This window comes from Oncorhynchus keta, chromosome 26 (genome assembly GCF_023373465.1).
Source record: "Oncorhynchus keta strain PuntledgeMale-10-30-2019 chromosome 26, Oket_V2, whole genome shotgun sequence".
Taxonomy (NCBI): Eukaryota; Metazoa; Chordata; class Actinopteri; order Salmoniformes; family Salmonidae; genus Oncorhynchus; species Oncorhynchus keta.
Window position 1 is genome coordinate 43892197 of NC_068446.1, and position 15876 is coordinate 43908072.

Consider the following 15876-nt stretch of genomic DNA (forward strand, 5'->3'; position numbering starts at 1 on the left):
GCTGTCTGTCCCTACCCTGAGAAGGGCTGTCTGTCCCCACCCTGAGAAGGGCTGTCTGTCCCCACCCTGAGAAGGGCTGTCTCTCCCCACCCTGAGAAGGGCTGTCTCTCTCTACCCTGAGAAAGGCTGTCTCTCCCCACCCTGAGAAGGGCTGTCTCTCCCCACCCTGAGAAGGGCTGTCTGTCCCCACCCTGAGAAGGGCTGTCTGTCCCCACCCTGAGAAGGGCTGTCTGTCCCCACCCTGAGAAGGGCTGTCTGTCCCCACCCTGAGAAGGGCTGTCTGTCCCCACCCTGAGAAGGGCTGTCTGTCCCCACCCTGAGAAGGGCTGTCTGTCCCCACCCTGAGAAGGGCTGTCTGTCCCCACCCTGAGAAGGGCTGTCTGTCCCCACCCTGAGAAGGGCTGTCTGTCCCCAGAGAAGGGCTGTCTGTCCCCACCCTGAGAAGGGCTGTCTGTCCCCCTGAGAAGGGCTGAGAAGGGCTGTCTGTCCCCACCCTGAGAAGGGCTGTCTGTCCCCACCCTGAGAAGGGCTGTCTGTCCCCACCCTGAGAAGGGCTGTCTGTCCCCACCCTGAGAAGGGCTGTCTGTCCCCACCCTGAGAAGGGCTGTCTGTCCCCACCCTGAGAAGGGCTGTCTGTCCCCACCCTGAGAAGGGCTGTCTGTCCCCACCCTGAGAAGGGCTGTCTGTCCCCACCCTGAGAAGGGCTGTCTGTCCCCACCCTGAGAAGGGCTGTCTGTCCCCACCCCCTGAGAAGGGCTGTCTGTCCCCACCCTGAGAAGGGCTGTCTGTCCCCACCCTGAGAAGGGCTGTCTGTCCCCACCCTGAGAAGGGCTGTCTGTCCCCACCCTGAGAAGGGCTGTCTGTCCCCACCCTGAGAAGGGCTGTCTGTCCCCACCCTGAGAAGGGCTGTCTGTCCCCACCCTGAGAAGGGCTGTCTGTCCCCACCCTGAGAAGGGCTGTCTGTCCCCACCCTGAGAAGGGCTGTCTGTCCCCACCCTGAGAAGGGCTGTCTGTCCCCACCCTGAGAAGGGCTGTCTGTCCCCACCCTGAGAAGGGCTGTCTGTCCCCACCCTGAGAAGGGCTGTCTGTCCCCCACCCTGAGAAGGGCTGTCTGTCCCCACCCTGAGATGGGCTGTCTGTCCCCACCCTGAGATGGGCTCTCTGTCCCCACCCTGAGAAGGGCTGTCTGTCCCCCACCCTGAGAAGGGCCGTCTTTCCCCACCCTGAGAAGGGCTGTCTGTCCCCACCTTGAGATGGGCTGTCCGTCCCCACCCTGAGAAGGGCTGTCTATCCTCCCACCCTGAGAAGGGCTGTCTGTCCCCACCCTGAGAAGGGCTGTCTGTCCTCCCACCCTGAGAAGGGCTGTCTGTCCCCACCCTGAGAAGGGCTGTCTGTCCCCACCCTGAGAAGGGCTGTCTGTCCCCACCCTGACCCTGAGAAGGGCTGTCTGTCCCCACCCTGAGAAGGGCTGTCTGTCCCCCACCCTGAGAAGGGCTGTCTGTCCCCACCCTGAGAAGGGCCCCCCCACCCTGAGAAGGGCTGTCTGTCCCCACCCTGAGAAGGGCTGTCTGTCCCCCACCCTGTCTGTCCCCACCCTGAGAGGGCTGTCTGTCCCCCACCCTGAGAAGGGCTGTCTGTCCCCACCCTGAGAAGGGCTGTCTGTCCCCACCCTGAGAAGGGCTGTCTCTCCCCACCCTGAAGGGCTGTCTGTCCCCACCCTGAGAAGGGCTGTCTCTCCCCACCCCTGAGAAGGGCTGTCTGTCCCCACCCTGAGAAGGGCTGTCTGTCCCCACCCTGAGAAGGGCTGTCTGTCCCCCACCCTGAGAAGGGCTGTCTGTCCCCACCCTGAGAAGGGCTGTCTGTCCCCACCCTGAGAAGGGCTGTCTCCCCCACCCTGAGAAGGGCTGTCTCTCCCACCCTGAGAAGTCTGTCCCCCACCCTGAGAAGGGCTGTCTGTCCCCACCCTGAGAAGGGCTGTCTGTCCCCACCCTGAGAAGGGCTGTCTGTCCCCACCCTGAGAAGGGCTGTCTGTCCCCCACCCTGAGAAGGGCTGTCTGTCCCCACCCTGAGAAGGGCTGTCTGTCCCCACCCTGAGAAGGGCTGTCTGTCCCCACCCTGAGAAGGGCTGTCTGTCCCCCACCCTGAGAAGGGCTGTCTGTCCCCCACCCTGAGAAGGGCTGTCTGTCCCCACCCTGAGAAGGGCTGTCTGTCCCCACCCTGAGAAGGGCTGTCTGTCCCCACCCTGAGAAGGGCTGTCTGTCCCCCACCCTGAGAAGGGCTGTCTGTCCCCACCCTGAGAAGGGCTGTCTGTCCCCACCCTGAGAAGGGCTGTCTGTCCCCCACCCTGAGAAGGGCTGTCTGTCCCCACCCTGAGAAGGGCTGTCTGTCCCCACCCTGAGAAGGGCTGTCCCCCCACCCTGAGAAGGGCTGTCTGTCCCCACCCTGAGAAGGGCTGTCTGTCCCCACCCTGAGAAGGGCTGTCTGTCCCCACCCTGAGAAGGGCTGTCTGTCCCCACCCTGAGAAGGGCTGTCTGTCCCCCACCCTGAGAAGGGCTGTCTGTCCCCACCCTGACCCTGAAGGGCTGTCTGTCCCCACCCTGAGAAGGGCTGTCTGTCCCCACCCTGAGAAGGGCTGTCTGTCCCCACCCTGAGAAGGGCTGTCTGTCCCCACCCTGAGAAGGGCTGTCTGTCCCCACCCTGAGAAGGGCTGTCTGTCCCCACCCTGAGAAGGGCTGTCTGTCCCCACCCTGAGAAGGGCTGTCTGTCCCCACCCTGAGAAGGGCTGTCTGTCCCCACCCTGAGAAGGGCTGTCTGTCCCCACCCTGAGAAGGGCTGTCTGTCCCCACCCTGAGAAGGGCTGTCTGTCCCCACCCTGAGAAGGGCTGTCTGTCCCCACCCTGAGAAGGGCTGTCTGTCCCCACCCTGAGAAGGGCTGTCTCCCCACCCTGAGAAGGGCTGTCTGTCCCCACCCTGAGAAGGGCTGTCTGAGAAGGGCTGTCCCCACCCCTGAGAAGGGCTGTCTGAGAAGTCCCCACCCTGAGAAGGGCTGTCTGTCCCCACCCTGAGAAGGGCTGTCTGTCCCCACCCTGAGAAGGGCTGTCTGTCCCCACCCTGAGAAGGGCTGTCTGTCCCCACCCTGAGAAGGGCTGTCTGTCTGAGAAGGGCTGTCTCCCCCACCCTGAGAAGGGCTGTCTGTCCCCACCCTGAGAAGGGCTGTCTCTCCCCACCCTGAGAAGGGCTGTCTCTCCCCACCCTGAGAAGGGCTGTCTGTCCCCACCCTGAGAAGGGCTGTCTGTCCCCACCCTGAGAAGGGCTGTCTGTCCCCACCCTGAGGGGCTGTCTGTCCCCACCCTGAGAAGGGCTGTCTGTCCCCACCCTGAGAAGGGCTGTCCCCCACCCTGAGAAGGGCTGTCTGTCCCCATCCTGAGAAGGGCTGTCTGTCCCCACCCTGAGAAGGGCTGTCTCTCCCCACCCTGAGAAGGGCTGTCTGTCCCCACCCTGAGAAGGGCTGTCTGTCCCCACCCTGAGAAGGGCTGTCTGTCCCCACCCTGAGAAGGGCTGTCTGTCCCCACCCTGAGAAGGGCTGTCTGTCCCCACCCTGAGAAGGGCTGTCTGTCCCCACCCTGAGAAGGGCTGTCTCTCCCCACCCTGAGAAGGGCTGTCTCTCCCCACCCTGAGAAGGGCTGTCTGCCCCCACCCTGAGAAGGGCTGTCTGTCCCCACCCTGAGAAGGGCTGTCTGTCCCCACCCTGAGAAGGGCTGTCTCTCCCCACCCTGAGAAGGGCTGTCTCTCCCCACCCTGAGAAGTGCTGTCCCACCCTGTCCCCCACCCTGAGGCTGTCTGTCCCCCACCCTGAGAAGGGCTGTCTCTCCCCACCCTGAGAAGGGCTGTCTCTCCCCACCCTGAGAAGGGCTGTCTGTCCCCACCCTGAGAAGGGCTGTCTGTCCCCACCCTGAGAAGTGCTGTCTGTCCCCACCCTGAGAAGGGCTGTCTGTCCCCACCCTGAGAAGTGCTGTCTGTCCCCACCCTGAGAAGGGCTGTCTGTCCCCACCCTGAGAAGGGCTGTCTGTCCCCACCCTGAGAAGGGCTGTCTGTCCCCACCCTGAGAAGTGCTGTCTGTCCCCACCCTGAGAAGTGCTGTCTGTCCCCACCCTGAGAAGTGGCTGTCTGTCCCCACCCTGAGAAGTGCTGTCTGTCCCCACCCTGAGAAGGGCTGTCTGTCCCCACCCTGAGAAGGGCTGTCTGTCCCCACCCTGAGAAGGGCTGTCTGTCCCCACCCTGAGAAGGGCTGTCTGTCCCCACCCTGAGAAGGGCTGTCTGTCCCCACCCTGAGAAGGGCTGTCTCTCCCCACCCTGAGAAGGGCTGTCTGTCCCCCACCCTGAGAAGGGCTGTCTGTCCCCACCCTGAGAAGGGCTGTCTGTCCCCACCCTGAGAAGGGCTGTCTGTCCCCACCCTGAGAAGGGCTGTCTGTCCCCACCCTGAGAAGGGCTGTCTCTCCCCACCCTGAGAAGGGCTGTCTGTCCCCACCCTGAGAAGGGCTGTCTGTCCCCACCCTGAGAAGTCTGCCCCACCCTGTCTGTCCCCCACCCTGTCTGTCCCCACCCTGAGAAGGGCTGTCTGTCCCCACCCTGAGAAGGGCTGTCTGTCCCCACCCTGAGAAGGGCTGTCTGTCCCCACCCTGAGAAGGGCTGTCTGTCCCCACCCCTGTCCCCACCCTGAGAAGGGCTGTCTGTCCCCACCCTGAGAAGGGCTGTCTGTCCCCACCCTGAGAAGGGCTGTCTCTCCCCACCCTGAGAAGGGCTGTCTCTCCCCACCCTGAGAAGGGCTGTCTGTCCCCACCCTGAGAAGGGCTGTCTGTCCCCACCCTGAGAAGGGCTGTCTGTCCCCACCCTGAGAAGGGCTGTCTGTCCCCACCCTGAGAAGGGCTGTCTCTCCCCACCCTGAGAAGGGCTGTCTCCCCCACCCTGAGAAGTGCTGTCTGTCCCCACCCTGAGAAGGGCTGTCTCTCCCCACCCTGAGAAGTGCTGTCTCTCCCCACCCTGAGAAGGGCTGTCTCTCCCCACCCTGAGAAGGGTTGTCTGTCCCCACCCTGAGAAGGGCTGTCTGTCCCCACCCTGAGAAGGGCTGTCTGTCCCCACCCTGAGAAGGGTTGTCTGTCCCCACCCTGAGAAGTGCTGTCTGTCCCCACCCTGAGAAGGGCTGTCTGTCCCCACCCTGAGAAGTGCTGTCTGTCCCCACCCTGAGAAGGGTTGTCTGTCCCCACCCTGAGAAGTGCTGTCTGTCCCCACCCTGAGAAGTGCTGTCTGTCCCCACCCTGAGAAGTGCTGTCTGTCCCCACCCTGAGAAGTGCTGTCTGTCCCCACCCTGAGAAGTGCTGTCTGTCCCCACCCTGAGAAGTGCTGTCTGTCCCCACCCTGAGAAGTGCTGTCTGTCCCCACCCTGAGAAGTGCTGTCTGTCCCCACCCTGAGAAGTGCTGTCTGTCCCCACCCTGAGAAGTGCTGTCTGTCCCCACCCTGAGAAGTGCTGTCTGTCCCCACCCTGAGAAGTGCTGTCTGTCCCCACCCTGAGAAGTGCTGTCTGTCCCCACCCTGAGAAGTGCTGTCTGTCCCCACCCTGAGAAGTGCTGTCTGACCCCACCCTGAGAAGGGCTGTCTCTCCCCACCCTGAGAAGGGCTGTCTCTCCCCACCCTGAGAAGGGCTGTCTGTCCCCACCCTGAGAAGGGCTGTCTGTCCCCACCCTGAGAAGGGCTGTCTGTCCCCACCCTGAGAAGGGCTGTCTCTCCCCACCCTGAGAAGGGCTGTCTGTCCCCACCCTGAGAAGGGCTGTCTGTCCCCACCCTGAGAAGGGCTGTCTGTCCCCACCCTGAGAAGGGCTGTCTGTCCCCACCCTGAGAAGGGCTGTCTCTCCCCACCCTGAGAAGGGCTGTCTGTCCCCACCCTGAGAAGGGCTGTCTGTCCCCACCCTGAGAAGGGCTGTCTCTCCCCACCCTGAGAAGGGCTGTCTGTCCCCACCCTGAGAAGGGCTGTCTGTCCCCACCCTGAGAAGGGCTGTCTCTCCCCACCCTGAGAAGGGCTGTCTCTCCCCACCCTGAGAAGGGCTGTCTGTCCCCACCCTGAGAAGGGCTGTCTGTCCCCACCCTGAGAAGGGCTGTCTGTCCCCACCCTGAGAAGGGCTGTCTCTCCCCACCCTGAGAAGGGCTGTCTCTCCCCACCCTGAGAAGTGCTGTCTGTCCCCACCCTGAGAAGGGCTGTCTCTCCCCACCCTGAGAAGTGCTGTCTCTCCCCACCCTGAGAAGGGCTGTCTCTCCCCACCCTGAGAAGGGTTGTCTGTCCCCACCCTGAGAAGGGCTGTCTGTCCCCACCCTGAGAAGGGCTGTCTGTCCCCACCCTGAGAAGGGTTGTCTGTCCCCACCCTGAGAAGTGCTGTCTGTCCCCACCCTGAGAAGGGCTGTCTGTCCCCACCCTGAGAAGTGCTGTCTGTCCCCACCCTGAGAAGGGTTGTCTGTCCCCACCCTGAGAAGTGCTGTCTGTCCCCACCCTGAGAAGTGCTGTCTGTCCCCACCCTGAGAAGGGCTGTCTGTCCCCACCCTGAGAAGTGCTGTCTGTCCCCACCCTGAGAAGTGCTGTCTGTCCCCACCCTGAGAAGTGCTGTCTGTCCCCACCCTGAGAAGTGCTGTCTGTCCCCACCCTGAGAAGTGCTGTCTGTCCCCACCCTGAGAAGTGCTGTCTGTCCCCACCCTGAGAAGTGCTGTCTGTCCCCACCCTGAGAAGTGCTGTCTGTCCCCACCCTGAGAAGTGCTGTCTGTCCCCACCCTGAGAAGTGCTGTCTGTCCCCACCCTGAGAAGTGCTGTCTGTCCCCACCCTGAGAAGTGCTGTCTGTCCCCACCCTGAGAAGTGCTGTCTGTCCCCACCCTGAGAAGTGCTGTCTGTCCCCACCCTGAGAAGTGCTGTCTGTCCCCACCCTGAGAAGTGCTGTCTGTCCCCACCCTGAGAAGTGCTGTCTGTCCCCACCCTGAGAAGTGCTGTCTGTCCCCACCCTGAGAAGTGCTGTCTGTCCCCACCCTGAGAAGTGCTGTCTCTCCCCACCCTGAGAAGGGCTGTCTGTCCCCACCCTGAGAAGTGCTGTCTGTCCCCACCCTGAGAAGTGCTGTCTGTCCCCACCCTGAGAAGTGCTGTCTCTCCCCACCCTGAGAAGTGCTGTCTGTCCCCACCCTGAGAAGTGCTGTCGGTCCCCACCCTGAGAAGTGCTGTCTCTCCCCACCCTGAGAAGTGCTGTCTGTCCCCACCCTGAGAAGTGCTGTCTGTCCCCACCCTGAGAAGTGCTGTCGGTCCCCACCCTGAGAAGGGCTGTCTCTCCCCACCCTGAGAAGTGCTGTCTGTCCCCACCCTGAGAAGTGCTGTCTGTCCCCACCCTGAGAAGTGCTGTCTCTCCCCACCCTGAGAAGGGCTGTCTGTCCCCACCCTGAGAAGGGCTGTCTGTCCCCACCCTGAGAAGGGCTGTCTGTCCCCACCCTGAGAAGGGCTGTCTGTCCCCACCCTGAGAAGGGCTGTCTGTCCCCCACCCTGAGCGTTGATGGTTCATCATCAGAGGCCGTAGAGATGGGCCGCCTGTCCCAGATTTAGACATCTCACATCATTTAACAGTTCCATTTCACGCCACGCCAGTTTTCTCACAGTTATTTATCCTGGGAAAATGGAGTGGTTTTGGATGGTAAATCCCGGTAAATCTGTGTTCCTGCCGTTCAACCCTAATGGGTCCAGGTCCAGGAAGTAGTATGTCCGGGTGAATTTCAGGTGAACCGGGCTGTGGGGGAGTGTTGTGGGCCACCAATCTAATATCCAAAAGTTATTTTTTCGACTGTAGGTAATAGTCTGAGAAATATTCTGAGCAAATAATGTAAGAAAGGAGATAGAAAGAGGGCGACCTTGTGTAAGGTACCGTAATACAGGTATGAGAGGGGCCTTATACCGTAATACAGGTATGAGAGGGGCCTTATACCGTAATACAGGTATGAGAGGGGCCTTATACCGTAATACAGGTATGAGAGGGGCCTTATACCGTAATACAGGTATGAGAGGGGCCTTATACCGTAATACAGGTATGAGAGGGGCCTTATACCGTAATAGAAGTATGAGAGGGGCCTTATACCGTAATAGAAGTATGAGAGGGGCCTTATACCGTAATACAGGTATGAGAGGGGCCTTATACCGTAATACAGGTATGAGAGGGGCCTTATACCGTAATAGAGGTATGAGAGGGGCATTATACCATAATACAGGTATGATTAGAGCCTTATACCATAATACAGGTATGATTAGAGCCTTATACTGTAATGCAGGTATGATTAGAGCATTGTACCGTAATACAGGTATGAGAGGGGCATTATACCGTAATACAGGTATGAGAAGAGCATTCTACCGTAATACAGGTATGAGAAGAGCATTATACCGTAATACAGGTATGATTAGAGCCTTATACCGTAATACAGGTATGAGAAGAGCATTCTACCGTAATACAGGTATGATTAGAGCCTTATACCATAATACAGGTATGAGAAAGACATTCTACCGTAACACAGGCACGAGAAGACCATTCTACCCTAATACAGGTATGAGAAAAGCATTCTACTGTAACACAGGTGTGATTAGTGCATGTACCTTAATACAGGTATGAGTGGGGCATTATACCGTAATACAGGTATGAGAAGAGAACTGTACCGTAACACAGGTGTGATTAGAGCATTAGAATCCCCACGTACCCTCAAACAGGAAGGTCTCGTTCCAGTGAGGGTTGAGGTTCTTCCTCTTCACCTTGGTCTCCAGCTTGTGCTTCTTGTCCGGCAGCAGGTAGAGCTTGACGAAGGGGTCAGAGGTCCCAGAGAAGTCCTTGGCAGGGAGCTCCTGGCCCTTCATAATAACAACAACATATGTCAATTAGCAGTCGTTACTTCAAGTAACGCGTACGTACAATTTCGTACGGGGAATTAAAACCCCACAATTCTGGCTTTGTAACCGTGTCACTGATACCTTGAGAATCTTGACGGTCAGGGTGGAGTCCTGGAAGCTGTAGCCAACCGAGAACTGGATCCGTCCCAGCTTCTCACAGATAGGACCTTCACCGTCGTCATCCTCAGAGCCCGGGGACAGCTGAGGCGTTTGGAGGGGGGGGGGGGCAGACGAATACAAATAGAAGCTCACGATGAAAATCTATACACACACAGATGCACACAGATGGACACAACACACACACAATCCTTTCACGCACACAGCTCTTTGTCGACTACAGACAGTGAGAGTGGAGGTGGTGGGGTGCCAGCCAGGGTTTTGGGGCGTCTCGTTTTATCATGGTGGGATGGCGTGTGGCAGCTGGCTGGGGGCCGCTGAGAGAGATGTTTTATCATGGTGGCTGGCTGGGGGCCCGCTGAGAGAGATGTTTTATCATGGTGGCTGGCTGGGGGCCTGCTGAGAGAGATGTTTTATCATGGTGGCTGGCTGGGGCCCGCTGAGAGAGATGTTTTATCATGGTGGCTGGCTGGGGGCCTGCTGAGAGAGATGTTTTATCATGGTGGCTGGCTGGGGCCCGCTGAGAGAGATGTTTTATCATGGTGGCTGGCTGGGGGCCCGCTGAGAGATGTTTTATCATGGTGGCTGGCTGGGGGCCTGCTGAGAGAGATGTTTTATCATGGTGGCTGGCTGGGGGCCCGCTGAGAGAGATGTTTTATCATGGTGGCTGGCTGGGGGCCCGCTGAGAGAGATGTTTTATCATGGTGGCTGGCTGGGGGCCCGCTGAGAGAGATGTTTTATCATGGTGGCTGGCTGGGGGCCCGCTGAGAGAGATGTGGCTGGGGGCCCGCTGAGAGAGATACTCTGACACAAAGCACTTTCATTTACCCACTAATGTCCTTAAGAGGCAGGAGGCTGAGGAGGCGCTCCGATAGCTGGCTTCAGACAGACGAGCCATTCTCTCTCTGTGTCTCTCTCTCTGCCTGTCCCCCCCCCTCTCTCTCTCTCTCTTGCAGTGCATGCTGGGAGTTTTGGGGAGTTTGAGTGTTTGATGTGGAGGGCTCTGCCCTAACTTTTTTCTTGATTCTGTCCTTGGTCTTTTCTTTCAATTTTTATTTTCTATGCTGGAGGGTTAATGCACTATTTGTTTTAGCGGTGTCCACAGTTTTTTTTTTTTAAGTTAGGGTGGAAGATGACAGAGTTAGTTTCCTGGGGTTTGGAATGTAAGGTGGAGGAGGTTCTGCTCGCGGTCGGTGAACAGGTAGGAGCTGAATGTATACATTCTGCTTCCAGAATGAACAAAGCTGTGGTTGTGTTAATGAAAAGAGAAGACTTGGTTGGTAGGCTCATTGCTAGTGTAATATTTACAAGGGGTGTGTTGGTGACAATTTCACCTCTTTCTACCCATTCGACCAGGGTGGTAGTCGCAAATTTGCATCCGTTTATTACGGATGATCAAATCAGGAAAGAGCGGAGTCGTTTTGGTAAGTCTGCTAGCGGTTTTCATGTCCTGAGGAAAGAGCGGAGTCGTTTTGGTAAGTCTGCTAGCGGTTTTCGGGTCGGCAGGTCCTCAGGCAGATGCCGTTAATCACGTTGTTTCGTTCTGGAGGCAAGTGTTCATGTTTCTGAATAACAATGAGCAACAGCTAAATGTGCACTTTAAAGTGAGGCACGGGGAGGGGCTCTACGCAGGGTTTGCCAGCACAGATAATCTACTGTGTTTTGAGTGTGGGGATTTGGGGCATAAGAGCTTTGCGTGCCCACATAAAGCCCGTAGACAAGGTGAGGGTACAAGCGCCAGTGGGGGAAATCAATGTCTAAGTGCAGGGGGTAATGAGATGCAGACAGCAGAAGCTGGGCCCTAGTCATACCAGTGATGGTGGTGTATATGAGGCTGGGCCTAGTCAGGTTATAGATGGTGGTGTAGATGAGGCTGGGTCTAGTCATGTTATAGATGGTGGTGTATATGAGGCTGGGCCTAGTCAGGTTATAGATGGTGGTGTAGATGAGGCTGGGTCTAGTCAGGTTATAGATGGGGGTGTAGATGAGGCTGGGTCTAGTCAGGTTATAGATGGTGGTGTAGATGAGGCTGGGTCTAGTCAGGTTATGGATGGTGGTGTAGATGAGGCTGGGTCTAGTCAGGTTATAGATGGTGGTGTAGATGAGGCTGGGTCTAGTCAGGTTATAGATGGGGGTGTAGATGAGGCTGGGTCTAGTCAGGTTATGGATGGTGGTGTAGATGAGGCTGGGTCTAGTCAGGTTATGGATGGTGGTGTAGATGAGGCTGGGTCTAGTCAGGTTGTGGATGGTGGTGTAGATGAGGCTGGGTCTAGTCAGGTTATAGATGGGGGTGTAGATGAGGCTGGGTCTAGTCAGGTTATGGATGGTGGTGTAGATGAGGCTGGGTCTAGTCAGGTTATGGATGGTGGTGTAGATGAGGCTGGGTCTAGTCAGGTTATGGATGGTGGTGTAGATGAGGCTGGGTCTAGTCAGGTTATAGATGGGGGTGTAGATGAGGCTGGGTCTAGTCAGGTTATGGATGGTGGTGTAGATGAGGCTGGGTCTAGTCAGGTTATAGATGGGGGTGTAGATGAGGCTGGGTCTAGTCAGGTTATGGATGGTGGTGTAGATGAGGCTGGGTCTAGTCAGGTTATGGATGGTGGTGTAGATGAGGCTGGGTCTAGTCAGGTTATGCTAGTGGATGAGGAGAGTATAGTGGGGAAGTGTAAGAGACTGAGGGGGGGAGGGTGTCAAGCAGAACAGGAAAAAGGGGGAGAAGAAAGGAGGTGGGAGGGGAGAGGCTGGGGTGGTGAAAGACACCAGGGAACCTTTGCCAGGTGGTGGGGGGGGGCCTGACCAGAGAGGAAGTGCAGGTGGTCAGGATGGAGATGGAGATGAGGGGGAAAGTGAGTCTGAGGAAGAGGATGATGAGGAGGCCTTTTTTTTTACAGACTCCTCCTCAATGGGTCTGGAGCGGACAGCCAGTCAAGCAGAGGGGTCAAAGTCCACGGCGAGGGAACTGACAAGGTTCCTGAATGAGACCAAGGGGGAAAAATTTCAGCTTGAGGCTTTTTTTTCTTATCCGAGAAAGTTTGTAAGATCAGTACAACATGCTCTAAAAAATGAGGGGCATGGTGTCCTCACACAGGAAACGGTTTAGGTTCAGGAAGTGGTTCATAACAGCGCGAAAGGGTCTACCTTTAGATGCTGTTTAGATTAATAGTTTCTTTCTGACACTATATATATATATTTATATATATATTTTTTATATATATATATATATATACACTGGGGCTTTTTGAGCTTTGCTATTGGTCTCTTTCCTTGCTGGCTTTTCTCCCACTTCTTATGAAGACATTTTGGCTCGCTTCATATAAAAGGCGCCAGAGAGGCGAGAAAGAGGAGTCTGTTTGTAAAACAACAAAAAAAGGACAGGTGTTGTTTCTGCAGGAGACGCATAGTGATGTGTTGAATGAAGTCGATTGTGGGCTCATCGAATACCTAGGATAGGATAAGTAATCTTTCCCCCCTAAAAGATTTAGATGCACTATTGTAAAGTGGCTGTTCCACTGGATGTCATAAGGTGAATGCACCAATTTGTAAGTCGCTCTGGATAAGAGCGTCTGCTAAATGACTTAAATGTAAATGTAATGTAAATGGCTCTGGTGGAAAGGGGCAAGTGTGCTGAGCCGTGGAACACATTTTAGTGCAGGAGTGGCAGTCCTTTTTGTACTGCGTCTGTCTGTAGAAATGTACTCCTCAAAAGGGGCGTGTTGCGGTATGTTGTAAAAGCAGAAATGAACAACATGAGTTTTATCTTTATAAATGTCGTGTAGAGCCTGAGGAGACACTGGTGGTCAGAGAGGACTGGAACTGTACGATGGATTTTACGATAGACAGTAATGGGGAAGAGCCTCATTCAGTGGGAGTGTTAAGGGACATCATTAATCAGTTCGACCTAGTGGATGTTTGGAGAACTAAACATCCAAACACAAGACAGTTTACATGGGTGAAGGTTTTTGGGGCTCGGGGGAGTGCAGCCCGTCTTGATCGGTTTTACATGTCTAGAAATCGGAGCAAAAGGCTGTTGGGCGCTTCCATTCTCCCGGTGGGGTTTTCAGATCGCCACATAACCATGGCTCGGCTGTCTATTTCACCAGGGCCCCGGCAGGCATCCTACTGGAAGTTTACTATATAGCTCTTACAAGATGCCACTTTTTGCTCAGGTTTCCAGACCTTTTGGGAAAGGTGGGGGCATCGAATAGAGGAGTATGAGTCTCTGAGTCAATGGTGGGATGTGAAGAAAGTCCAAATTAGTATTTTCTGTCAACAGTATACAGCTCTCATCCTCAGAGGCTAGGAGAGTAATCAAATCAAATCAAATCAAATCCAATTGTATTTGTCACATACACATGGTTAGCAGATGTTAATGCGAGCGTAGCGAAATGCTTGTGCTTCTAGTTCCGACAATGCAGTAATAACCAACAAGTAATCTAACTAACAATTCCAAAACTACTGTCTTATACACAGTGTAAGGGGATAAAGAATATGTACATAAAGATATATGAATGAGTGATGGTACAGAGCAGCATAGGCAAGATACAGTAGATGGTATCGAGTACAGTATATACATATGAGATGAGTATGTAAACAAAGTGGCATAGTTAAAGTGGCTAGTGATACATGTATTACATAAGGATGCAGTCGATGATATAGAGTACAGTATATACTGGGGGTACTAGAGCGTAGTATTAGTGAGCTGGAGGTAGAGATGGTGGGGCAAGGAAATGTAGGCCCTCCAGGCTAATTTAGCTGAATTACATAGGGACCTGGGCAGTTTTATTCCAGGTTAAAGCACTTGTAAGAGCTAGGTTCTCCATGCTCAAGGAGATGGATGCTCCCAGCTCCTTCTTCTTTGGTTTGGAAAGAGAGTAGTAAAGCCAAGGGTTTGCATTGCCTACGGCTGTCTGATGGGCGGGTGACCTCTGTGGTGGGTGAGATGCGGGAGCGGACTGTGGAGTTTTATACTGAATTGTATAGGGCAGAACTGTGGAGTTTTATACTGAGTTGTATAGGGCAGAACTGTGGAGTTTTATACTGAGTTGTATAGGGCAGAACTGTGGAGTTTTATACTGAGTTGTATAGGGCAGAACTGTGGAGTTTTATACTGAGTTGTATAGGGCAGAACTGTGGAGTTTTATACTGAGTTGTATAGGGCAGAACTGTGGAGTTTTATACTGAGTTGTATAGGGCAGAACTGTGGAGTTTTATACTGAGTTGTATAGGGCAGAACTGTGGAGTTTTATACTGAGTTGTATAGGGCAGAACTGTGGAGTTGTATAGGGTATAACTGTGTGCTCATGTCTTGTTCGCAGAACTCCCTACGCTCTCTCTCTGGCACATAGGGATGAAATGGACCTGTTGTCCCATGAACTAGCAGAGACCTTAACCCAGATGTCCCCCGGTCGTGCCTCGTGGACTTGTGTGAACTTAAGAACTGGAGGCCTGTGGCATTGCCCTGTGCGGACTACAAGATATTTGCCAAAGTCCTCTCTAACAGACTGAAGTCCCATCTGGACTCGATAGTACATAAGGACCGAACATATTGTGTACCGGGACGCTCAATCACGGACAACTTGTTCTTAATCAGGGACATGTTGGACTTGTCAAGAGGTTCTAATGTGAACTTTGGACTTTAGATCAAAAGAGGGCTTTTGATAGAGTGGGCCATGAGTATCTGTTTAATGTGATGTTTGGGTTTGGGGTTTGGGAAAAGGTTTTTGACCTGTGTAAAGCTGCTGTATGCTGGGGCGTAAACGTCAAGCTGGGAGGGGGGCTCAGTAGGCCAGTCTGGGTGAGACGGGGCATTAGACAAGGATGCCCTCTATCAGGGCAGTTATACACATTAGCCATTGAGCCTTTTTTTAGGACTGCTATGCAGGAGACTGCAGGGAGTGTGCTGGACAGTAATGGATGTGGTGACAGGCATAGCACTGTCAGCATATGCATATTACGTTTCTGTGATGGTCAGGGATGGGCAGGATATGCAGGCACTAGAGATCAGTCTGAAGGTGTACGAGGGAGCTTCGTCAGGTAAACTGGAGCAACAGAAAAGCTCTGTTATGTGGGGCATGGGGGGATAGAGCCCCTCGTCTGCTTCCAGGGGTTTTGCAGTTGGGTTGTGAAGTGTTGGCTTAAAATGTTGGCTTAAAATGTTGGGGGTGTACCTGGGCTCGGAGAGGTGGGTCAGGAAGAACTGGGAGGGGGCTGTCACAGGCCAGGTGGGGGTGGTTCCTGTCCCACGTGGCATATAGTGGGAGGTTGAAGATAATCAACAACCCTGTCCCACGTGCCATATAGTGGGAGGTTGAAGATAATCAACAACCTGGTGGCATCTTCCCTGTGGCATAAACTGCATAAAATGCAACCAGCATGCGTGCTGCTGAGGAGAGCTGGCGGATTAGGGTTGGGACCGGCAGCTGTTCCTCATGAGGCTGGAGGGGCTGAGTACAGCAGGTCTCTCTGATTTGTACTCTGCAGTGCTGAGGGTCTGACAGATGCAAAGGCCCACATGAGAAAGGGGTGTGGAGCCTGGGCTGTGGGTGTGGGAGGAGCCTATCTTCCACAACCCAGCCATCTTTTGAGATGTTTATAATGGGGTACAGGTGTTCCAATAAGGAAAGGGACAAATGTGTTTAGTTACATTTTCAGGCAAAGTTTTGGCTATTTGGCTAACAAGGAGGAACAGGGTCAAAGATGGGGGGGTAACAGACTCTTTACTATAGTTTAATGGGATGGTCTCTGCGCGCCTCAGGGTGGGGGGTAACAGACTCTTTACTATAGTTTAATGGGATGGTCTCTTTAACAGAC

General features: G+C 55.0%; 1 protein-coding gene across 1 annotated transcript in view; it reads right to left on the reverse strand.

Annotated features, from left to right (window-relative positions):
• The window catches only part of LOC127912157 (synaptotagmin-7-like), a 131162-nt gene that overhangs the window by 33875 nt on the left and 81411 nt on the right, over positions 1 to 15876 (reverse strand). The window contains exons 3-4 of the mRNA XM_052481010.1: positions 9031 to 9150; positions 8763 to 8910 (exon numbers count right to left, since the gene is read on the reverse strand). Coding sequence (XP_052336970.1) covers positions 8763 to 8910; positions 9031 to 9150 — 268 coding nt within the window. The remainder of the gene's footprint in view (positions 1 to 8762; positions 8911 to 9030; positions 9151 to 15876) is intronic.